The sequence below is a fragment of the Sinocyclocheilus rhinocerous genome, unplaced genomic scaffold, assembly GCF_001515625.1.
Source record: "Sinocyclocheilus rhinocerous isolate Xijiao unplaced genomic scaffold, SAMN03320098_v1.1 scaffold2584, whole genome shotgun sequence".
NCBI lineage: Eukaryota > Metazoa > Chordata > Actinopteri > Cypriniformes > Cyprinidae > Sinocyclocheilus > Sinocyclocheilus rhinocerous.
In genome coordinates this window covers 884,788-909,430 of record NW_015652145.1, presented here as the reverse complement: position 1 = coordinate 909,430, position 24,643 = coordinate 884,788, and the positions used below count along the sequence as shown (strand labels likewise).

General features: G+C 35.2%; 2 protein-coding genes across 6 annotated transcripts in view; both read left to right on the top strand.

Annotated features, from left to right (window-relative positions):
- The window catches only part of LOC107713739 (sciellin-like), a 10,853-nt gene extending 1,852 nt beyond the window's left edge, over positions 1–9,001 (top strand). Inside the window, exons 3-27 of one of the 4 annotated variants that reach the window (XM_016519345.1) lie at positions 705–752; positions 852–960; positions 1,116–1,178; positions 1,274–1,348; positions 2,218–2,253; positions 2,550–2,594; positions 2,696–2,764; positions 2,895–2,975; positions 3,320–3,373; positions 3,469–3,498; positions 3,586–3,657; positions 3,748–3,819; positions 4,774–4,827; positions 5,288–5,317; positions 5,439–5,501; positions 5,644–5,697; positions 6,915–6,944; positions 7,036–7,107; positions 7,197–7,262; positions 7,478–7,534; positions 7,623–7,682; positions 7,798–7,866; positions 7,937–8,045; positions 8,445–8,547; positions 8,637–9,001. In XM_016519345.1, coding sequence (XP_016374831.1) covers positions 713–752; positions 852–960; positions 1,116–1,178; positions 1,274–1,348; positions 2,218–2,253; positions 2,550–2,594; positions 2,696–2,764; positions 2,895–2,975; positions 3,320–3,373; positions 3,469–3,498; positions 3,586–3,657; positions 3,748–3,819; positions 4,774–4,827; positions 5,288–5,317; positions 5,439–5,501; positions 5,644–5,697; positions 6,915–6,944; positions 7,036–7,107; positions 7,197–7,262; positions 7,478–7,534; positions 7,623–7,682; positions 7,798–7,866; positions 7,937–8,045; positions 8,445–8,547; positions 8,637–8,653 — 1,530 coding nt within the window. In that variant the 5' untranslated portion in view covers positions 705–712 and the 3' untranslated portion in view covers positions 8,654–9,001. Of the gene's footprint in view, positions 1–704; positions 753–851; positions 961–1,115; positions 1,179–1,273; positions 1,349–2,217; positions 2,254–2,549; positions 2,595–2,695; positions 2,765–2,894; positions 2,976–3,319; positions 3,374–3,468; positions 3,499–3,570; positions 3,658–3,747; positions 3,820–4,246; positions 4,310–4,773; positions 4,828–5,287; positions 5,318–5,438; positions 5,502–5,643; positions 5,698–6,914; positions 6,945–7,035; positions 7,108–7,196; positions 7,263–7,477; positions 7,535–7,622; positions 7,683–7,797; positions 7,867–7,936; positions 8,046–8,444; positions 8,548–8,636 lie in introns of all 4 variants that reach the window. The other 3 variants (XM_016519344.1, XM_016519346.1, XM_016519347.1) reach the window with 3 other exon arrangements.
- A 1,967-nt stretch (positions 9,002–10,968) lies between these two features.
- LOC107713716 (SLAIN motif-containing protein 1-like) lies at positions 10,969–24,139 on the top strand. 2 transcript variants are annotated; one of them, XM_016519300.1, is made up of 9 exons: positions 10,969–11,589; positions 13,064–13,200; positions 15,560–15,676; positions 18,210–18,308; positions 19,515–19,664; positions 19,984–20,319; positions 22,970–23,149; positions 23,266–23,548; positions 23,960–24,139. In XM_016519300.1, exons 1-9 carry the CDS (start codon positions 11,186–11,188, stop codon positions 24,033–24,035), a joined length of 1,782 nt encoding a protein of 593 aa, XP_016374786.1. In that variant the 5' UTR covers positions 10,969–11,185; the 3' UTR covers positions 24,036–24,139. The 2 variants fall into 2 exon arrangements, with proteins under 2 accessions (XP_016374786.1, XP_016374787.1); XM_016519301.1 differs by lacking the exon at positions 15,560–15,676.
- The last annotated feature ends 504 nt before the right edge of the window (positions 24,140–24,643 follow it).

The window sequence follows — 24,643 nt, the reverse complement described above, 5'->3', positions numbered from 1 at the left end:
AATTTTTGGGTATAATATGTCACAGTTTACTTTATTTTGCTCTCCTCACTTACATGAATGAACTGTAGTGTCCTGCACGTTTTGTCTTAATAATTTTTGGTTTGACTGTATATATATATATATATATATATATATATGATTGCATATGTCAAAATGTTTAGTCTCTCTAAAAGGAAGTAATAAAAGCTGAATGCATAATAATTTTAAAAGAATGAGTGAAATGTTTTAAACGGAGTTTAGCATGTCACTTTCCTAAAAGTATTTAATGTCACCTACCCAAATTTGAACAACTTTTATAAAAGTTTTTTTTTTTAACGTTTTTACAATTTTAACCTATGCTACAAAAAATCCAGCGAAACCTCCCCTGTGTGATGTTCATTGCATCTGATGTTTCTTTCCAAGCTTGAGAATGTTGCCATGGTTTCAGTGGCAGGTGTTTGAACAGGGTGTGTCTGTTCAGGGATCAGGACAAACTAGTTTTGGGTGTATCCAGGAAGGTATGAAGTGAAAGGACAGCGCTACATCAAACAGCACTAGGAATGGAATGTGTTAGCTATGATTTGTGAAATTATGCATTTCATGCACTTGATGCTGCATTGACACACTCAGTGTCTTGTCTAGTGGCACCATCTTGTGGATAGTAGAAATGACTACACACTGTATCTACTGAAAATGTAATAATGTGTATCAATTCCATCTTACAGCGTAAACCATGTCTTTCACTCCAAAATCATACAGTAAAACCCAAACAGGTGAGAAAAACTCCTTAAAATGACATTGTTCTCATAATAAATCATAAGTACTCTAATAAAATCATTTTATTTATGTAATATTTTTTTTATTAAAAACAGTTACAACTTCAAGCACTAGATCCACTAATGTGGATGACGGCAAAAAGAAATCCCTGCTGAAGGACAATAGCTGGATTAGGACAAATGTGAAAGAGGAGGAGCAAGTCGAGTAAGTTTTCAACACATTCATCAATTAACAGCAAACCAGACAGACATAACTTGTTTAACATCTCGCCTCTGTGATATTTTTGTCAGCGGGATTTACATGTGTCTGACAGACTAGAAAACTGACATACTGAATTTATGTTTCCCATCTCTCAACAGACGTGATGGTAACTTCGGCAAAACTGTTCTGAGTCGTTATAAGTCCAACGAAAGCCTTGTCAGGTAGTTTATCTCGTCAAAATACTTTTGTTTTTTTATCCCACATGTTGCCATTAAAATTTGTAATATGAGGTCCTTATGTTCTTTTTTTTATGAAGCCCTCAAGATCAAACTAGCAAAACCAGCACTGTCAGCACTTCATCAGGTGCCACTGTCCAAGCGCTCTCGAAAAGGTAATAGACTGCTGAAGACGCACTTATCACATATACATTAAACTCCTTGCCAAATGTGTTACAAATGTGCATCAGATTACGCTGTATATAACAACACTCACAATACTCAGTATGGAAGCCCATTTCCACCACATGAAAAAACAATTGTTAAATCATAATAATGACCTAAAATGAGAAAAAGAGTCAAAATGATTAATGACAGAAAGCCAGAATTATGACAGAAACTTGAAATCATGAAAAAGAGTCAAAATTATGAGATAAAAAAATCATAATTATGACGGAAGTTGAATTATTTTATAATTATGACACAAATTGTTGAAATTATGACATTAAAGTCATAATTGAGATACAAAGTCGAAATTGAAATGATGTCAGTCGTAATAAAATGTTGAAATGATGACAAAAAAAAAAGTCAAAACTAGGAGATAAAATCTCATAATATGACAGAATTACTCATTTTTAACTCATAATTATGACTTAGTATGTGTTGTATTTCATAATTTTGATTTTGGCTCCCACAATTTCTTTTTATCTCAAAAAGTTTTTAAATTCCTTGTTTTATTGTTGTGATTATTTTTTTATTTATTATTATTTTCTTTTCTTTTATGTAAAGCACTTTGAATTACCATTGTGTATGAAATGTGCTATATAAATAAACTTGCCTTGCCTTTCCTTCAAAATGATGACTTGGTATCTCATAATTTAGACTTTTCACTCCATAATATTGACATTTTATGTCAAAATGGTGACTTTTTTTGTCATAATTATGATTTACCAAAGCATGAAGCATGACAAAATAGATTCTTTGGAAAAAGTTTATGTGACAAAATCGAATATAATAGTCTCATGTGATTGTTTTTAATATGCAGATTTGGCGGCAGCCAGGACAAACTGAATGAAACCAGGTAAAATATACACACACTTTTCTAGCACTGCAAAATCACAGCTTTCAACTTTTATTGTTTAAATCTGTCTCATAGCAAAAATCTAGTAATTATTTTAGAAAAACAGTGTATTTATTATACAGAACAATAAATGTGTTGAAGAACGTGGACTTGAACATGGACTTACATTTACAATATGATTACTCACCAACGTTTGCTGTATTTAAAACCTGTTAGAAAAAGTGATCAGAAGCCAAAAATGCTGGGAATTTAAAATATTTGAAGAGCTCAATTTTCTTCCTAACCCAACACTACAGAACAACAGGAACTAAAACAACTGTGAAAACGGAGCCCAGGAAAAGGTAACGCCTCTGAGACACACCTGCTTAAATGACTGATGATTGATTGATTGACTGAATGAATGAAGACTAGCTTCTTACAAAACTGATGATTGCTCTTTCAGCTCTACTTCTACAACAACAACAATCAAAGATGGTACAAAGATAACTGAGACAACTGTGACCACTACCAAGTAAGATGCTGAAAGGACATCGTATCGATGTCATAACTATTTCACATTATATTCATCTTATCTTGCAATCACAGAACATGTTATGAGGTCAAGGTCAGGCACTTTAACTGTGTTGTCTTCTCGTCCTCAGGCAGGATGTGGTGAAATCATCTACCAAGTCTGAAACACTCACTGATAAAGACCTGGCAGGTTTAAACACCAAGAGTTCTGGGTAAATCAGCTCGGTTCATCATGCATTCGATCATTTTTAATAAACATTAATATCAAACCAAGTGCCATTTATTTAAAAAAAACAACAACCACTTTTCACATTCGATCATTTTTAATAAACATTAATATCAAACCAAGTGCCATTTATTTAAAAAAAACAACAACACACTTTTCACACAAATTTAAAAACCATGTTTGGTTGTAGATGATAACTAATAGAAAAACTGTTCAAAATAAGATAAATGTATTATGATGTCATGTTTTCTAATTAAATGAAATTCATATTCATTTGTGGCTTAAATATGTCAATGTATGTCTCACTGCACATGTTATCTGTTCCTAAAGTGATTACAAGACTGAAGTCATTACTGTCAAGTCATCAAAGGACACTGTTGATGGGTGAGTGTTATAGAATATAAAGTTAAAAATAATAATTTTTAAAAACTTTTTTTTTTGTGTGTATTAAACTGAAACATATAATTCTTTTTGTCTAGACCAACTTCACCTGTCAAGACCACCACAAGGTACCGTAACCACAGTCTTGCTTAAATTGCTGACTAAACTGAACAAAAGTGTCTACTTTCTTAACCTCTTAGCATTTTCAATTCTAGCATCAAAACCTACACCAAAGGGGATGTTTCACCCACTAAAACAACATCATATTCTGTTCGGTCCACAAAGAGGTGAGCTTCTGAAAGATAATTACAAGTAAATGCATTTCAGTCATTGTAAGACAAAGTACATCACTGACTGAATGCTTTTTTTTTTTACAGCACTGAGGATCAACTGTTTGATACTCTCATACCAACATCTATCAAGTCAGCCAACACGAAATATGACAGCAGGTATGTGGCATTTGCATATTTATAAACTAAACAGCTTAAACAATATCTTACTCCACAAAAAGTTGAGAAAGATTTTAATTCATCACAAAAATATAGTATTTATTGCACTTGCACTTGAAAATAATGCACGTTTTGTGTCTCTAAAGTGACTACAAGACTGAGAATACACAAAATAATGTTCTTTTTAGCAGCATCATATGACCCCTTTAATGTGCAATGTAAAATGTTTAATGTTGTGTGTGTATCAGCACTGAACCTACAATTATTTTTGTCTAGACCAACTTCACCTGTCAAGACCACTACAAGGTACAGTAACCACAGCCTTGCTGACTAACCAGAAAAAATACGGCTCCAGATTGCTGACTAAACTGGGAAAAATGTGATTACTAATAGCTTTTATTAACTTCTTAACCTATTTCATTTACAGCATCAAAACCTACACCAAGGAGGATGTTTCACCGACTAAAACAACATCCTATAGCACAAAGAGGTTAGACCATGAAGCATTCGCAATAGTATTTATAGCAATAAATAAATAAATAATAATAATACAGTAATGAAATGAACTTGCATTTAGAGACTGAATTGTTGCTCACAGCACATGTTTTGTGTCTCTAAAGTGACTACACAACTGAAGAACCTATAATTATTTTTGTCTAGACCAACTTCACCTGTCAAGACCACTACAAGGTACCGTAACCACAGCCTTGTTTTCAGATTGCTGAGAAAAAAGGTGGATACTCTCCTAACCTTTTAACACTTTCATTTACAGCATCAAGACCTACACCAAGGAGGATGTTTCACCAATTAAAACAACATCTTACAGCACAAACAGGTGGGAACTCGAAGACTGTTCACATGACAATTCTTATTCTTAATAATACAGTGCAATGAAATGAAATTGCATTTAGAGACTGAATTGTTGCTCACTGAACTTGTTTTGTGTCTCTAAAGTGACTACAAGACTGACATGGTTACTGTGAAGACATCAAAGGACATCATTAATGTGTGAGTGTCACAGACCATCAGTGCTTCTCAACCCAAGGGTCACGGCCCACAAATGACTTGCAGCTCTGTTTTGACAGTCACAGACAGCAGGGGAAATGATAAATAGAAACTGTCCAGGCAACTTACCATATATTCATGCATGAATAGAACAGAAACAGCATTTAAAGTCATGCCACAGTTTGTTGATTACATTTAGTACGTTTTTAAATTCAGCTTATGCAATGTTAATAATTTTTTCATATTGTGGGGCCTATACAGTTCATATTAATGAATTTCAATATTTTGATTTAAGGACATTTTGGTTTGCTTTCGAACAAACTGTTTTGGTAAACTGCGTTGTGTCACCACTTGATGTGCAATTTAAAATCTGTGGAATATGATAGGATCCCATAGTTCAATTTTTGTGTGTGTGTGTGTGTGTGTGCATATTAACACTGAACCTATAATTATTTTTGTCTAGACCAACTTCACCTGTCAAGACCACTACAAGGTACAGTAACCACAGCCTTGCTGACTAACCAGAAAAAATGCAGCTCCAGATTGCTGACTAAACTGGAAAAAATGTGATCACTAATAACTTTTATTAACTTCTTAACCTATTTCATTTACAGCATCAAGACCTACACCAAGGAGGATGTTTCACCGACTAAAACAACATCCTATAGCACAAAGAGGTTAGACCGTGAAGGATTCGCAATAGTATTTATTGCAAAAAATAAATAAATAAATAATGATAATAATAATGCAGTGTAATGAAATGAACTTGCATTTAGAGACTGAATTGTTGCTCACAGCACATGTTTTGTGTCTTTAAAGTGACTACACAACTGAAGTGGTTACTGTGAAGTCTTCAAAGGACATCATTGATGTGTGAGTGTCACAGATCAGTGCTTCTCAACCCATGGGTCACGACCCACAAATGACTTGCATGCTTACATATATGCTGATGGATCACCGAGGGCAGAGAAAATGTTAATTGCATGTTAATTGCAATTAAATGAAAATATATTATAGTTTAAATTTTTATTAAATGCAATTAGCTGAACTTTAGAGTGCTTTTTTGACCACTTATGTAGGACTTAAAAGGTTAGTTCACCCAAGAATGAAAATTCTGTCATTAATTACTCACCCTCGTGTCGTTCCAAACCCGTAAGACCTTCGTTCATCTTCGGAACACAATTTAAGATATTTTTGATGAAATCTGAGGGCTCTCTGACCCTCCCATAGACAGCAAGGTAACTACCACGTTCAAGGTCCAGAAAAGTACCAAGATGATCGACAAAGTAGTCCGTGTGACATCAGTGGTTCAACTGTAAAGTTACGAAGCTACGAGAATACTTTTTTGCGCAAAGAAAACAAAAATAACGACTTTATTCCACATTTTCATCTCTACTGCGTCACTTGTGGACTTATATCGACTTATGTCGATCATCTTGGTACTTTTCTGGACCTTGAACGTGGTAGTTACCTTGCTGTCTATGGGAGGGTCAGAGAGCCCTCAGATTTCATCAAAAATATCTTAAATTGTGTTCCGAAGATGAACGAAGGTCTTACGGGTTTGGAACGACACAAGGGTGAGTAATTAATGACAGAATTTTCATTTTTGGATGAACTAACCCTTTAAGCACATGTCATTTCATAATTACTTCTGTTGTCTTTGAAATATAGTTAAAGTTTACTGCTGAATGTACTGACAAGCTTTTATGCTAAACTAAAATGTAAATATAATAATCTGTTGAAGCATGTATGTCATGTATCTAAATATATTTTTCAGTTACACATTTGAAATGAAGTCGTAATTCAGTGCATTTAAAATATATCAACTTTAAATGTAATACTGAATAACACACTACAGATCAAATTATAATCAAGTACTTTACATGTGCTTTAGTATGTTAGTCAACACATCAAGATAACCTACTTAAGCACAACAAAAGATGATCAAATCATAATAAATGTACTTTTAATTTCATGTTATTTTAAAATCGACTCCAAAAATTATATCATACTATTAATTCGGTTGCTGTTTAGTTTCTGTTGTATTTTTTGTGGGTATTAAACTGAAACATATTTTTATTTTTGTCTAGACCAACTTCACCTGTCAAGACCACCACAAGGTACAGTAACCACAGTCTTGCTTACAGATTGCTTACTAACCTAAAATAATGAGGCTGCTCTATTAACCTCTTAACATATTTTCAATTCTAGCATCAAAACCTACACCAAGGAGGATGTTTCACCCACTAAAACAACATCATATTCTGTCCGGTCCACAAAGAGGTGAGAACCTGAAAGATATTTCCAAGTAAACGCCCATCAATGCTTTTCTTCAGACAAAGAAAATCACTGACTGAATGATTTTTTTACAGCACTGAGGATCAACTATTTGATACTCTCATACCAACATCAATCAAGTCAGCCAACACTGACAGCAGGTATGTGGCATTTGCATATTTATAAGGTGTGAACCCATTCGTGGCGAGTTTGACATTTGCTTCGGCCTTTAAGTAGTTTAACCAGTCTTATGACTGACAGGCTAAAAGCACAAAAGCAGCTGCACATTCATACTTAGAGCTCATGACTTTCCATTAGAGCTTCACTCTCACTGCAGCAGTGTTTATTCTATCATGGACTTTTATCGTTCCTACAGTCGCGAGGATATATCGGTCTCCAAATCCATCAGAACCGTGTATTCTACAAATGAGAGGTAGGATGGTATTTCTTATTCAAGCATCTTTGCCTGATCCATTATCTGTTGTTTATTACACTGCTTTATCTTTTTTAAATGCATGTAGAGATGAATGGAGTTCAGTCACAAGTCCTTCTTACAGCAGAACATCATACACAGAGAGCAGGTTGAGCATCCACATTGACACATTCAGATATCTTGTCATTTACAGCTGTAAAACACTACATTACTCATTACATTTGACCAGGTTTGTAGACTTAGTTACGTCATTTTGTCCACAGGCCTGTTGATTACATGTCTGACACGCTCGCATCAAAAACCACTACGACTGTGTACACTTCACCGGAAAGGTATGGAAGCGGAAAGAAGTTCATATTTAATATTTAGTGCACATGTGAAATGCATATGACTTTGTTGCAGGGTAGTAACTGGGAAGGACATTTGCACAGTCTGCCATAAAAACATGTACACAGATGAAAAGATGATCCTGGATGACATGAATATCAACTGTCATGCAAGTTGTTTCAAGGTTAGTCCTTTTTAAACTCTTAAAAAATGTGTAACACTTTATTGTTTTCATTAAATCAAAATTTATGAAAACTGTATGAATGCAGTATGAAATATGAACATTTTATTTTTATAATTAAAATTTTGTAAGTCGCTTTGGATAAAAGCGTCTGCTAAATGACTAAATAAATAAATAAATAAAAAATAATTACGATTTTTGTTGATGTTATTAATGTATTCAAATGTGTCTTTTTATAGTGTTACTTAACTACAAGGATTTTCATTATTTATTTCAATAATTTCAATAAAAACAAAACAATGAAAAATAATGCAATTTTAAAAGAATTCATGTTTTATTCAAGAAAAAGAATTTAAAAGTATATTTTATTTTTATTATTATTATTATTACTTGTATTTTTAGTGTGGGGTGTGTAATGCTTCTCTGGGACTCCTGAAGGCAGGGGACAGTTTGTGGGTGTACCGTCGTGCCATTCACTGTGAGAGCTGCTTTGGTGTCACTAAGGGTAAGACTCACTCTACTCTGCTTTTCAGTATCCTGAATCATACAGTTAATATGTTTGAAAAAAAAAAAAAAAAAATGTCTTTTTTACAGGCAAATGGCTCCGCTGAAACTACATTTAGCAATAATGAAGTGATGTTATGAAAGAGATGGCAAATATACATGCCTATTCCAAAACTTTCCCACGGCTTTGATTTGGACTCGGGCCATTTGAAGTGCATAAAACAGTTTTTGGTGGTGGACTTTTGTCTGATAATAGACTTTGGGGTTTATTAATTGCATTGATTGCTATCTTCCCTGATGATGTGACAAGGATCTTATCTGATTATCAAAATAATAAGAATATTTTTAAAGTATATTTTTGCTCATACATGATAATATATATATTTTTGAGTTCTATATTTTTTTCTTCACTAATGTTATGTTATTAAAGCATAAATGTGAATGATGAGAAAATATGAGAGTTTTCATCTGATTGTCTTTTATTGTTCAGATCTGGTTAAACATCATTCCAGAGACCAGTTATGCAGTACCTTTCACCATTGTAGCTATAAATTGAATATGCTTGTATTTCTAAAGAATTGCAGGCTTTCAAAAAATATGCTGTGATCAAGATCAGACACTTCAACTCTTGTCTTATGACTGGATTCTTAAGAGGATGCAAAAATAAAGAGCTAAAGTTAGCCATTGCTCTGTAAGGGATTGAGAGAGTTTGCTTACATAAACTGTTTATATTATCTGTGCTTCTGTAATTTTATCAAGAGGGAGAAAAACCAACTAAACTTCAAGACATCACAGAATTCTTTAAATCGATTACATGTTTGTTGTGCTGCTGTTTTCACACTAAAAATTATGTCATTTCCTAGAGGATGATCATAGCGTTAATCAAGTGACTTTTATCGGTTTAGGCATTTTACAAAGACTAACAGGAACGAAGTTGATGTTGATACACAGGAAAACAAAAACAATTTGAAATATTTAAATTAGACAAAAGACACACCTGATATATTTCTTAATAAATTATCAGATTTTCAGCAGAAATGTTCAAACCAAAGTACAGTGGAAGAAAATTGGTGTTGGATTTACTTTGGAACAATTTACACTATTACTAGCAAATTTTACAATTACAAAGAATCAAGTAACACATTGAGTTAAACTTACAAATTTTGAAAGACTGAAATAGTATTTTCGGTAACACTTTAGAATAGGGAACACATTCACTACTAAGAGTTTTCCCTGAATAGACTCCTAATTTGCTACTTATTAATAGTTCGTAAGGTAGTTGTTAAGTTTAGTTATGGGGTGGTCATGTAGAATAAGGCATTAATATGTGCTTTATAAATACTAATAAACAGCCAATATGCTAGTTGTCATGATCATGGACTTTTAGTTTGTTTTCTTTCCTCATGTTTCCATTGACCTAGTTTTCCCACGTGTCTGATTAGTTCACTCTGTTCACCTGTGTCTAGTTTATTATCTTCATTTGTCGGTGTACTTAAGTTCCTGTCTGTTCTGCCTTAGTTTGCCAGATCTCATCTATGTGTTCACGTCTGCTAAGCCTTCCTCTTGTGGATTTACCTTCTGTGTGGATAATTAAAGATTATTTTACCTTCATCATCTTCCTGAGTGTTTTGAGTGCACCATAGTGTGACACTAGTAATATGCATGCTAATAAGCAAGTTAATAGCGAGAATTGGTCCTTAAAATAAAGTGTTACCGTATTTTCTTGTGAAACATAGTACAACTTTTACAAGTGTAGTTAAATCATTTGAAACTCACACTTAAATTGTGATATTAAAATAAAGGAAAACTAATACATTTACAACACTAAAATTGTGAGTTTAATATCTCATCCAATATATTAAGACATGGGCCAATACCGTTCAAACATTTGGAGACGGTGAGATAATTTTTTTTATTTAAAAAAGTCTCTTAAGCTCACCTAGGATATTTATTTGATCAAAAAATACAATAAAAACAGTAGTATTGTGAAATACTATTGCAATTTATATCTTAATATATTTTAAGTTGTAATTTATTCCTGTGGTACAAAGCTGAATTTTCAGCATAATTACTCCAGTCTTCAGTGCCACATGATCCTTCAGAAATTATTCTAATATGCTGATTTGCTGCTTATGAAACATTTTTGATTATTATCAATGTTGAAAACAGCTGTGCTGCTTAATATTTTTGTAGATTCCTTGACGAATAGAAAGTTCAAAAGAACAGCATGTATTTGAAATAGAACTATTCTGTAACATTGCAAATGTCACTTTAGTTCAACTTACTGTCCTTAATTTGAACGGTGGTGTATATTATGGGAATGTGAAACTGAAATAGCTTACATAGTTGAAGAATTGAATAGAATAGAATATATGACACTCCAAATGTAGGCTAAGGCACCATTTTATTGCTAGTCATCTGAATCAAATGAGGGCTGGCGAGGAGCTGGGGTTCAGTGGCTGGTGTTTTGCCTGGTAATGTGGTGGTCGTGTGTTGTGTTTTGAACTGAGGGGGAGGAGACAGAGACGCGGGCATGAGCAGCACATAAGCATCTGAATGAAGCATGCAAGCTGTCTGAAAGCACTGCGAGTCTGGGCACACAGGGTAAACAACACCGCCACCATCTTACTACTGTTTATATGCTTTGCTCTTCAATGGACGGACTATTGTTCAACCCGCAGATGATGGCGGACGTCAATGGCAACAGTAAGATAATGAACGCAGAACTGGAGGTGAAAAAGCTTCAAGAGCTCGTGAGAAAACTGGAGAGGCAAAACGAGCAGCTCAGGACGAGAGCAAACGCTGCGAACAACTGCACCTCCAGCGCCCGTCTGTTAGCAGCTCCGGCTGGCCCAGACACCGGGAATTACTGCGTTTCACCTTCATATTCTCCCTCTTTCGGACTATCGGATGAGCACTATCCGTATTTTCATCCGCAGTCAGTGACTGGTGCTGATGAGGATGATGCTACTGTACTGGATGAGGTGGAAATACTAGACCTTCATGTTGTTCTTCCCATCGATGGAGAGTCTGATTATAGCTGGTACTGATGCTGTATTATTTACTAAGTAAACAATGGTGTAATTCTCGCCTAGAAGGTTATGGTTTGATTTTCAGCGTCGCATGCTCTTTGTCATCCCTTAAATTCAGTTCCCATGAAATGTCACCATAAGTGGACTACTGTATGTGTCCAGGTTCATTGTTTGGTGGGTGAGTGTCTGAACATCACTGATGCTGCAGCATATCTTATTAGGGTAGCAGACTGGCTTGCTGTTTCTTGCATTTGTTGATGTGAAAAATGTGAAAAATTTATATTTTTCTTAAAGGGGTCATATGATGCGATTTCAATTTTTCCTTTCTCTTTGGAGTGTTACAAGCTCTTGGTGCATAAAGAAGATCTGTAAAGTTGCAAAGACTAAAGTCTCAAATCCAAAGAGATATTCTTTATAAAAGTTAAGAGTGCGTTGTTTCGACATATTTTGCCTGTCGATTCCCCAGATTGGGTGCTTTGAGAATATGCATTACCAATTTAAATACTGTAAGATGTTTATTTGTACTGAGACATTTCAGGTGTTATTATAGAGTTCAAATGTCACATCCATAACGCTGGAATTGCCCATGCTGGAGAACTTGTGGAGTTCATGCAACTTGATTGCTGCCAACACAATCTCATGGCAGTTCGTAACTATTTTACATTTTGCTGAATTGGTGGCTGTTTAGCGTGAATTTGTACATTTTCATCTGAATCACATTGTACGAATTCATACAAAATTGCTACCTCATAAATACTTGTTTTTGTGTTAAGTAAAAGAGGGACAAACCAAATACTAGGACATTATTAAACTAGGATTATAATATAATTTGTAATGACATAAAAAGTATTTTTTGAAAAATTTACAAAAATGTCACTATGGTCTCAGATGTGAAGCCCACTTTATTTGTTCATACAGTATGGCACAGGATATTAAGATTAAAATATGTATTTAAAACATTCTTTCACATTTATGTGCTGAAACTTCAGAGCTTTTATTCAGTGTTACATCTTCATTAAAACCAAAACAATACAATAGATAACACCAGGACATTCACGGAAATGGGTAGAGATTTGATCAAGTCGAATAAACATCATTCATATCCTGAATTCAAAATTAGACCTATATTTATTTTGTATTCTTGCAAAATAGTTAGTAGGACACTTTTAATAAGTGAGATCATGTTTTTATATTCGATTTTAGTTTTTTATATTAGATGTTTTTTATTTTTATTAGATATTTTTCAGGTGAACACTTATTGTCTCTTTCAAACATGTGACTAAGATTTACTGAAAGCAGACAGTGGTCATATATGCCTTTTAATATTTTAGGTGCTGTTTCAAACTATACCTTTTAGTCAGCTGAACTAATACAAATATTATTAGGTTCATGATTAAATTCATGAAGCATCCAGGCAACACCACAATAATGAAAGTGTGCAAAAGTACAGATTTGAATGTTTTGACCAAGCTTTTATGTAACCAGGTTGTACGTGTCTCCGAAAGCAAAGCTGTTTCCTCATCTTCTCCTCAGTCCTCTTCAGTGGTGCAGACACGTGCTGGACAACCCCAGACCAGAGGTGGAGTTAGCCAAACGCTCATTGTGCTACAAACTGGACCAAGGTACTTCCCATCATTGCCATGAATATAAAGTATGAAATGTGAATGTCTAAAATGTCATTGTTGTTTATGGCCAAATTGAGCTTGAGGGTTAGGGATTGACCACTATAGATTTTCTTTAAAGAAATAGTTCACCCGAAATGTACTCACCCTCAGGCCATCCAAGATGTAGATGAGTTTGTTTCTGTTATCTAACAAATAAAATCTTATTGTAAAGTGTTTTTAATACTACAGTTTCCATCTATTTGATATACACTTAATATATGTAATCTTATCTAAATTTATTATAAAAGCTGAGGTTTGTTATTTCCTGAAAAGTTATATTTTAGCTGGTGTCAATGATCTTATGTTGCATTTGGTCAGACTCAGCCCATTGCTTTACTTAAGTATATTATATTTTCCTTTTACAGCTGCAGACTGAGGAAGATCCTGAAACACACCAGCAAACCCTAAAACAGACAACAGTTTACAGATGTTTTTCAGTGGCAGCAGAACTATGACTAAACTTTTGGGTGAAACTTGTTTACTTTTTTCATACTTTTATTACTTGTGGAAAAACTTGAAACAATTTTAAATAAGTATAAAGAATGGCATTGGTTTTGTACATTTAATTTTTGTTGAACGTTATTAATAAAAATGTTGTTCAATTAGCATGTTTTTGTGTTTTGCTTTGGTACCGAGAACCGTGGATTTTCACTGGTATTGGTACCGAATACTGAAATTTTGGTACCGTGACAACACTAGTGCCGTCAGAATGAGAGTCCAAACAGCTGATAAAAACATCACAATAATCCACAAGTAATCCACACAACTCCAGTCCATCAGTTAATGCCTTGTGAAGAGAAAAGCTGCGTGTTTGTAAGAAATTCATTGTTAAGATGTTTTTAACTTCAAACCATTGCTAAAAGCTAAAATAAATGTCCTCTCTCCATAATATTGCTTTCTCCAGTAAAAAATTTGTCTCATCTGTATCAAGAGAGAAATATGCACAGATCAAGTCTAGTTCCTAACAAAAATGTCGGTGGATTTTAATGTGAGAGAACAACAGGGGATGGACTTTTTCACTGGAGGAAGTGTTATTATGGATTATGGACTAGTATTTTAGCCGGAAGTGACGGTTTAAAATTAAAAACGTCTTGATGGATTTGTTTATTACAAACACACAGCTTTTCACTTCACAAGACAGTAACTGATGGACTGGAGTGGTGTGGATTATTGTGATGTTTTTATCAGCTGTTTGGACTCTCATTCTGACGGCACCCATTCACTGCAGAGGATCCATTGGTGAGCAAGTGATGTAATGCTACATTTCTCCAAATCTGTTCTGATGAAGAAATAAACTCATCTACTTCTTGCATGGCCTGAGGGTGAGTACATTTTTAGCAAATTTTACATTTTGGGTGAAGTATTTCTTTAATGGAATCTAGATATAATGCAGATACATATACAATTAAATTATAGAAAACTGTAGATGTCTAAAAAATCTGAAAATGAAGAGTGGAAGGCTGGGGAGTGTTTAATGTTACCCTATATAATATATAACTTGATAAGATCATAAACAATATGAACTTGAGGAGATGTAAAATTATCACTGCAGTGTCTTGGTAGCTAAAAGGTGAATAGATAACCTACATTTTCTGTACTTGTGTAGTTCAGTTATGCTGCTGGAGGGGATGGTATCCATAGAAACAACTCCTATATAAATCTGCCTGCAGAATCAGCACTAAATAATACAGATGTATCGAAGACTGTTCTGGGGACATTGTGAAATGTTGTTGTATCAGCTGTTCCTTTGGATCAGTCCAAACATAAATGATGTATGAGGTGCATATACAGAGATGTGTGTTGTGGAGTTGCGGGCGCTCTGAAAGGCCAGATTCAGCGAGCTTGGCTCTCTGCAAACGGGGTCATGAATACATCTTTGTTCCAGCAGCCTCTGAAAACCTTTGTTTTTCTGGGTAGCCGTGAATGCTTGTTTTTATACGATCTTGGAAAGGCTAATTGTTAAGGTACGCATAAGTACTGTGGTCCGCTTGACTACCAATAACTTATTCAACCCATTTTCACTCTTTTAACGGAATAGTTTGTCCCAAAATGAAAGTTCCGAACCTTTCCTTCTTCCATGGAACACAAAAGGAGAAATTGAGAAGAATTTCCTAGTTACTGTACTGTTGTTTATTTTTGGATTAAATAAAAATAATTCAATATTTTTAACGTGTTCAATGTGGACCCCACTGTGTAAATGGATTTTTAAATATATTTTATATATCCTCATTCACAATAGTACACTAATCATACTGTTAATATATTAATGTTGCTGTGTGTAATGTTTTTTATTAATTGCACTTCCTTTTCCCATTAGCCAAAAGATGGAGAGGCGTCCTCTCTTCAAGCGTTCTGTACAGTCCTGTAGACGGACTCTCTTCTATAAGCAGCTGCTCTAAACCCTTTACTAAACCTGCACTAACTGAGCAAACAGGTAACACGTGTGCCTCACTCATCCTTACCTAAGACCAGAAACACTTTCTCATTATTATTCATTAGATGCTTTCTCTAACTCTCTCTAACTGCTAATAAAGGTACTGTACTGTATGTCTGATAGTTTGTACATAGTTTGTACTGTGTATTATTCAGTCCATTGTGAAAAAGAAGTACACTTTAGCATACTTTTATAGAAAGGATATACCTTAAAAGTGAACTGAATGTAATGTTTTCAGCCACTTTGTTTAAAAAATGTATTAGTGTTTTAGAGTATGTATTAGAGTCCCATTGAGATCAGACAGGCTGAATCTTTTAGTGTTTTCAAATCTGCTCTTAAAACCCTTTTTTTCAGAATAGCTTTTAGTGATTTCTCTGTGTCATATGTATGGTGTTTATTTTACTTTTATTTTATTTATTGTTATTATTATTACTATTATTATTTTATCCTTTTTATTTGTGTAAAGCGACTTTGAGATGTAGGCGCTATAGAAAATAAAGTTTATTATTATTACTTATTATTATTAATATGAAATGCGGTTAGCAGAATTTTAGAGTGCTTTTTGATCCATTTAAGTAGGACTAAAGTACATCTTTATATAATTATTTTATCTTTGAAATATGGTTAAAGTATACTGCTGAATGTACTGATAAACATTCATGGTAAACTAAAATATACTTTAATACTTTTTATTGAAATGTATTATTGTCATTTTTATTAAATGTATTTATTGTCATGTATTTAAATATATTTGTAATTACACATTTCTAATAATGGAGTCGCAATTTAAAATACATTTAAAACATATTAACTTTAAATGCTGAACCACTGATGGCAGATGGACTATTCTGACGATGTCTTTCATACTTTTCTGGGCCTTGACAGTGTTATTTACTTGGCAGTCAATGGGACAGTCACAAGGCTCCCGGGTTTCATCCAAAATATCTTAAATTGTGTTCCGAAGATGAACGAAGCTTTTATGGGTTTGGAACTACATGGGGGTAAGTGATTAATGACAACATTTTCATTTTGGGGTGGAGTATCCCTTTAAATTATACTTTACATGTATAAAGTACTTGTTTTAGTAAAGTGTACTTCTTTAAACTATTAAAACAATGATATAATAAAATGTATTTAAAAGCAAAACCTTTAACTTGACATTATTCCAAAGTGCACTTTTTAAAGGGATAGTTCACCCAAAAATGAAAATTCTTTCATTAATTACTCACCCTCATGTTGTTCTAAACCCAAGGGTCCTTACACGATCAACATCCAGAAACGTAGCAAGGAGATCGGTAAAATAATCCATGTGACATCAGGGGTTCAACCATAATTTTTCGAAGCTACGAGAATACTTTTTGTGCGCAAAAGGAAAAAAAACGACTTTATTCAACAATTCGTCTCCTCCCTAGCCCATTTTGGAGAATACCCACTGAATGCAAATAATGTATGTTGTTCTGTGTCAGCCGCACCACACGGATATGTTGTTTTACGTTCAAATCAAGGCACAAACAACGTAGAAAACGTATCCGTGTAGTGCGGCTGACAGAATAGCATACGCTTTTTGCATTCAGTGGATATTCTCCAAAATGGGCTAGGGAGGAGACGAATTGTTGAATAAAGTCGTTTTTTTTTTTCTTTTGCACACAAAAAGTGTTCTCGTAGCTTCGTAATATTACGGTTGAACCCCTGATGTCACATGGATTATTTAACCGATCTCCTTGCTATGTTTCTGGACCTTGATCGTGGTAGTACCCTTGCTGTCTATGGGAGGGACAGAGAGCTCTCAGAATGCATCAAAAATATCTTCATTTGTGTTCCGAAGATTGGAATGACATGAGAGTAATTAATGACAGAATTTTCATTTTTGGGTGAACTAACCCTTTAAAAGTGTACTTAAGTATGTTAAGAAACAGTCATTAAAGACATACTCTCTTTTATTTAATTAATATATAATTACAGTTTTAAAAAAAAAATACTTTTAAGATTTGAAGTACACTACAACTGCATATTCAATACTCTTAAGCTCCCTTCTTTTTCACAAGGGCCATATGTATAATAGAACTATTATTAATAGAACTATTATTACTTTTTGATTGAAATATACTGGTAAACTACGTAGTTGAGAAACATGAAGTCAGAATAGCTGAGAAAGAACATATTGATGTTTTTTTCAGGCATCAGGTATCATTTCCTTCAATTAGCTCAGCATTTTTCAAGCAGTGTGAAATGTGAGACATCACTGATGAGTTGTGATGACCTCATGGTGTCTGGAAACATTGCAGCATATGTTCCAAGAGGCAAAGATTTGTCACAGAAGGTCTGCATATGGTACTGGTTGTCAACTGGTTTTGCTTTAGGACACATATTTTACAATGGACAGCAAGTGGCAACCCAACACAGGACTCTTAATTATTCAGCAACAAAACTGAATTTAATGTTGTCTATACTGTGTGGTTTTGCTCATTGTTTTTAAAGGCCATTTTTACTCACCATAGTCTGATATATATCTATCGACTCTCTCCTGACCCAGATCCACCTTCACCAAACCATCAGAAGTCTCTCACAGGGAGGAACTGCTCAAGCCTAACCGAAAGATCTCCCACATTCCTCTATCACATGGCTACACACAGTAAGCTTGACCAAGATCATCATCGTGCTCCACAAAGCATACACACAACTTCCAGTGCTGTATTTAGAGTCTTTCAAAAGTTTAGGTCAATAAGATTTGTAAATGTCTTTGAAAGATTGAAAGAAGTCTCTTCTGCTCAACAAGGCTGCATTTCTTTGATCAAAAACATTATATTATGAAATATTATGAAATATTAAAATAACTGTATTCTATTTTAATATGTGGTTTATTCCTGTGATGCAAAGCTGAATTTTCAGCATCATTACTCCAGTCTTCAGTGTCACATGATGCTTCAGAATAATATGCTGATTTAATGCACAAGAAACTGCTTTCTTTACTTTCATTTACTGCTTTCTTATTATTATCAATGTTGAAACAGTTGTGCTGCTTAATATTTTTGTGGAAAACATACATATTATTCAGGGTTTTTTTGACGAACAGAAAGTTTAAAAGAACGGCATTTATTTGAAATAGAAATCTTTTGTAACATTAGAAATGTCTTTACTTTCACTTTTGATCAGCTTAATGTATCCTTGCTAAATTCATGTAATAATTTAGTTCTTAAACAAACAAACAAAAAAAAGTCATACTATTTCAGACCACTTTTAAAAAATAATCACATTTTCTCATATTATATTTATGGATTGGTTCAAACCTTAAATTTTGATTTACTATTAATCAAAAATATTTCTTTCCCCAAAGACAAAAACATTCATAGAAAGTAAAACGATTATATCATTAAATTTTCTTTAGATATAAGCCAAACTTTTACTTAACGTAGGTCAGTTTAATAATTTTTTGGATTTTTACAACTTAATTTCACCATAAATAATATGATGGTACAATATCATATTATCATATTTCATTTAAGATAAAACTAAAAACATTGTTAGTCAATGTTTAATTTATGCATCATATTTTCTGTTATGTACACAAAACAAAAACAAAAATTCTGCAGTCAGTAAAGCAGTATGTATTCTGCACATCAACACTGTGTGTCAGGCGAAAATACTATTTAAACAAAATTATCTATTTTATTTTTCTCTTTGGGGAATGTTATTTGCTATAGAGTTTAGTTATTAGACTAAATGAACAAAACAGGACACCATGATTTTCAAGCAGTATAAAAATGCACTTTAAATAAATGTTTTAGTTTTTTCAGTCAGTGCTTTATACGTGAGATTGAATTCTCCATGTCTCTTTCAGGTAATAGTCATCGGCTAAGGCCTCTTAGTCCTCAGTCGTCCATAGACTGTGAGCTCAGTGTCTCTGAGCTGGAGGACGACACCATCCCTATGAGCTATAAGCTTCAGGACATGACTGATGTGGAGGTCATGGCCCGACTGCAGGAGGAGAGTACGTCTGCTTAAGATTAGATTAAAGGGATAATTCATCCAAAAATTAAAATTCTGTCATCATTCACTCACCCTCATGTCATTTCAAACCTGTATGACTTTCTTCTGTGGAACATAAAAGAAGATTGAAGAATGTTGGTAACCAAACACTTTCAGTTCTCATTTATTTTTGTTCATACAATGGAAGTCAATGGGAACCGAAACTATTAGGTTACCAACATTCTTCAAAATACCTTCTAAAAGTGTGGATTGGGGCCGAAAAAGTATTTTGTACTTCGGATGCTTCATGTAAACCCATTGACACACGTGTTTGTGTTTAGGTCTACGGCAGGAGTACGCGAGCACCGCTGCCACGGCCACACGCCGCAGTGCCAGTTTTTCTGTGCACACAGGTGCATGCAGGAGCATGAGGAGTGAGGCTGAGCTGGAGGAAGAGGAAGAGTACGATCAGCTGTCGGCTCCGCAGCCGCAGCTCTTCCGTACATCCTCCATGCAGCGCAGCATGTCCCACTCACAGAGCCTCTCCAGCATGAAAGAGTGCCGGCGCAGCCCCTCCACGCCTCAGTACCTCAACAGCCTGTCCTACCAGCAGCTGCACATGCCCAACCTCAGCTCCAGTACAGCTCCAGAGACCCAGAGCTTCAGAGCCAACACAGGTCAGACTACACACGCTCTTATCAAGCGTAGACTGAAAATATACTGATAACAATAGCAATTCAACAAGTTCAAACTATATTTTAGCATTCTTGAAGTAATGTTAAAGTTTGATTGTTTGATTTTGTAGTATAATCCTTTCTTTCCATTGCTTTTAAACTGTTAATATGTTATTACGTCTCTTGAGAGTACTTGATTTTCCATGCAAGCAAGGTCAAAAAACGCTTTTGTTTTCTCAAAATATGCATTTCATATCACCTCATTTTCCAACGATTCTCAAACGATTCTTTCGAAGCAGTTGTAAGATTCAGTCTCTCTAAACTCCTTTCCGTGAGCTACTCTGCTCTGATTGGTCAGATGGCCCAGTCTGTTGTGATTGGTCTACCGCGTACAGCGCAGGTCGGAAACGATACGCCCAATGCCATAGTTCTGTATTTTGAACGCTCGATAGAAAATATAAGCATCTATTATTTATCATACTTACAGGTTGTGATTCAGTGGAGCCAGCTTGTCCAAATAAACTGGGAACTGATCCATCTTTCAAGAGCAAGTGTTTTGTAAAATCTGTGTTGAACTCCCCGAGATTGGAGAAGCAGTCGTCAGTAAAAAAGATTGGGGTTGTACAGCTGTGGTACAGTGGAAAAAATGAATTTTAACCACTGATTCTTTGCAGCCTCATCTTTCGGAAGTGAAAATAAAACAAATTTACTTTCACAGCATAGGACACGGCGTCTTCTCGACATGATGTTAAGCTACATTGTTTAAGGGCGGATCAAGTTGTTTGCGGCCGGCCAATGTAGAACATAGGTGGGAATTATGCAAATGTGTTACCTAGTGACGTGTAGCCGTCACGGAAGTGGGATTCGAAATACTGATGACTCCTTTAGGTGATTCAGAGTCGATTCTTTCTTTTGGGAGAAAATAACTTTATTTATCGTGCACTTTTGGCTTCACAACTTCGCAGATCGTTTACATTCACAGACAGCTACATTACACACTACATGAAAGGTAATATTCAAAATGGCATAATACAGGCACTTTAAAACTAAATAGGGCTCACAACCTGCTGTGATATGCTCACCTTGGTCCATTTATGTACAGAATAAAAAGTATAAACTATCTACAAAATTGCATCTGAGTAGGATATGTCAACATTTAAGCCACTTTAATTTTTTTTTTCTTTTACATTTGTATTATTAGATATTTGAGTAAGTTGAAAGCCAATACTTATATTTAAAAGTGTAATCTGGCATTTTCTCTCCAAAAGTCCTGTCATCATCGATGCACAATGAATCTCGGGATAGTCTGGGTCCGCATAGGATCCCTTAGTTGTATCCTTCATTGCCTGGAGGCCACATTTGAAGGAGCCTTCGAATTTGGACAGCCTTCGGTGACACAATCAGTCTTTGAATGCAGCTTTCGAAAGATGAGGCTCTGAATTGGGACATAGCTAAAGTTCTGTCATTATTCTAAACTTTATTTTTAACCATTCTCCATAGCAACATGCTGGTTTATCGCGCCACTCTCTATGTTTTGATATGAATGCAAGGTAGAATAGTGTGCAGAGCAGTGGGTCTCCAGGACCGGAGTTGAGAGCCACTGATTGGCGCCATCTTGTGTCTGGCAACCAAAATGAAGTAAAAATGGTCTTGTAGTACCTCAACGTTAATTTAAAACGTAAAACATTTGATAGAATTTTATAAGATTCCCCAGTTAAAGCAAGAAAACAAAAACAGCAAACTGGTCAGAGTCGTAAAAAGCTGGATGAGAAAGAACATAGAGAATAAAGGAAGAGATGTGAAATTATAATGTAATATCATTGAAACTGGTTAACTAACTAAACTAGTCCATAGGAAAAGTCACGTGAATTGCACATTAATATAAATGAAATAAAAAATAGCTCTATCATCAATAATTAATGTTTATTCACATAACATTTATTCACTTATGTAGTAAGTAGCCTTATAATACATAAGTGAAAAACATGTGGACCAATGGTTCTCAACCTTTTTGAATCAAAGGCCCCCTGTTGTTCAAGACAACAATAATTATAAAATTGGGAGTGTCAGTATAGTTAAAAAAAATTAACCACAATTCATTTTGTGATTTCAGAAGTTTCAGGAACTGTACGTTCTTTAATAAAAAACAATGGTTATTGAGGGGGGGAAATATGATTTCAGTTTACATCTTGTTTTTTTTTAGCATTTTATTTAAATTAGGTTGTTTCAGTGTATTCTTATAATTATCAATAATCATCATCATCATCATTTAAATTATTTTAAGTCATTCTGAGGCCCTCTTGGAATTTTGCTGAGGCCCCCATAAGTGGGTCCCGGGCGGCCCTATAGACTGTGCTTACATAGACTATAGACTATACCAGGGTTCCTCAAATCTTGCCCTGGAGGGCCAATGCGCTGCAGAGTTTAGCTCCAACCCTGATCAGACTCACCTACCTGTGATTTTCTAATGATCCTGAAGACACTGATTAGTATGCTCAGGTGTGTTTGATTATGGTTAGAGCTAAACTCTGCAGGAAAGTGGATCTCGTGGGCCAGATTTGAGGATCCCTGGACTATACATTACGCTTTACCTAAATACTTTCCTTTTGTGCTAGATTGCCCGTTTTATCACGCATTGTCTTTCTTTTTTCAGACAAGCTAAGGAGGAGCATGCCAAACCTAATTCGAGCTCCCAGCATTCCCAGTGTCATCAGTGTGCCTAATGTTCCTGCTCCGACCGCTCACATTGCCACATCGTCCTCATCTTTGTCGTTACTCCGAAACAGTCAGAGTTTTGATTCCCACAGTGGTCTGACCAAGATACAGTCTGCAAGTAAGACTGTGACACTGTCGAAACATCACATTAAATTGGATGATAATTATCTTGTAGCAGATTATATCCCACTTTTTTCATGCACTTCAGGTCAAATTTTATTGCTCTCTGTTCAGTCTCAGGTCCATCTTTGGGCCAGTTACAGCAGCGAGTTCAGAGCGTGGGCAACTTCTCAACACGGCCCCCTCTGAAAGCCACAGCGTACGTGAGCCCTACCATCCAGAGTGCCACCACAATGCCTTCCTCTGTTAGTCTCAGCTCTATTCCCAGCAGCAGCAGCATCCCTCTCCCCAGCAAACCCGGCACCCCCTTCTCCAGTCGCAGCGCTCTACCTCGTCCTGCCTCCTTTGTTGGGACAAGTGGGGCCTCACGCAGTAAAATTGCCCAGCCCATACGCAGGTAATCATTCACAATTCTTTCTCTTCTACTTGTGTAAGATAGAAAACAGTTGTTTTAGATTATAATAATATTTCTGTATTTTTTTATCAAATAAATGCAACCTTGATGAGCATAACAGACTTTTTTCGAAAACAATAAAATCTCTTTCTGAATCAAAACTTTTGAGCAGTAGCGTAGCTTAATGTTTTAAAATGATTTCATTAATTAATTCATGTTTGTTCATAATTCATTATATATGTAGAAATTTACATTAACCAAGAATAGTAAATGCTGTCAAAATTGTTCATTGTTAGTTTGTGATTGTAACAAATAGATCCTTATTGGCAAAATGATAGCAATATTTTTATATATACTTTAATGCATAACACATTTGAGTATTGCTGTCATTAACACTAGTCACTGTCGTTGCAGTTTACTGACCCCGCCGAAGAGTGTCTCTGCTCTGAGCGCCCTGCGTGATGGCAGCTGGAGGGATGGCTGCTATTAAACTGCTCTGACCTTAAATGTCTCAGGCCCAGCTGGCTGGGCACAACTGTTGCTTATATACCTGAAGTGGAAATAAAATAACATCAAGTGATTTGAAGTTGAAAAGTACTGCCTCTTGTAGCGAATCCATGCATTTTTGTAAGATAAATATCCATATTTCAAACGTAATAAACCCTTTTTTCTCACTTCCGCTGACTGTGGTACGCGGAAGACGTTCAAGCGGATGACGAAGGATGTATGCGTCGTGCGCGTGCCTCTGAGAAATGCAGGAGCAAAGGAAACGAAGTTTCCTTACTTTAGCAAAGGAAAACCAGTCTCCTCTGGGCTTATATCAAAATCCTCCGACATTTTTCTTTACAAATCCTCATTTTGTTCTTCTAATTCGTGAATGGCATTTTGTTTTGTTTTGTCTCCGCGTTCGTCACTAATCACGCAACGTCGAAGTCTTACGTCATCCGCCGGAACGTCTTCCGCGTATGACAGTCAGCGGAAGTGAGAAAAAAGTGTTTATTACGTTTGAAATATGGATATTTATCTTACAAAAATGCATGGATTCACTACAGGAGGCCTTTATTCACCCCCCGGAGCCGTGTGAGGGACGTTTTATTA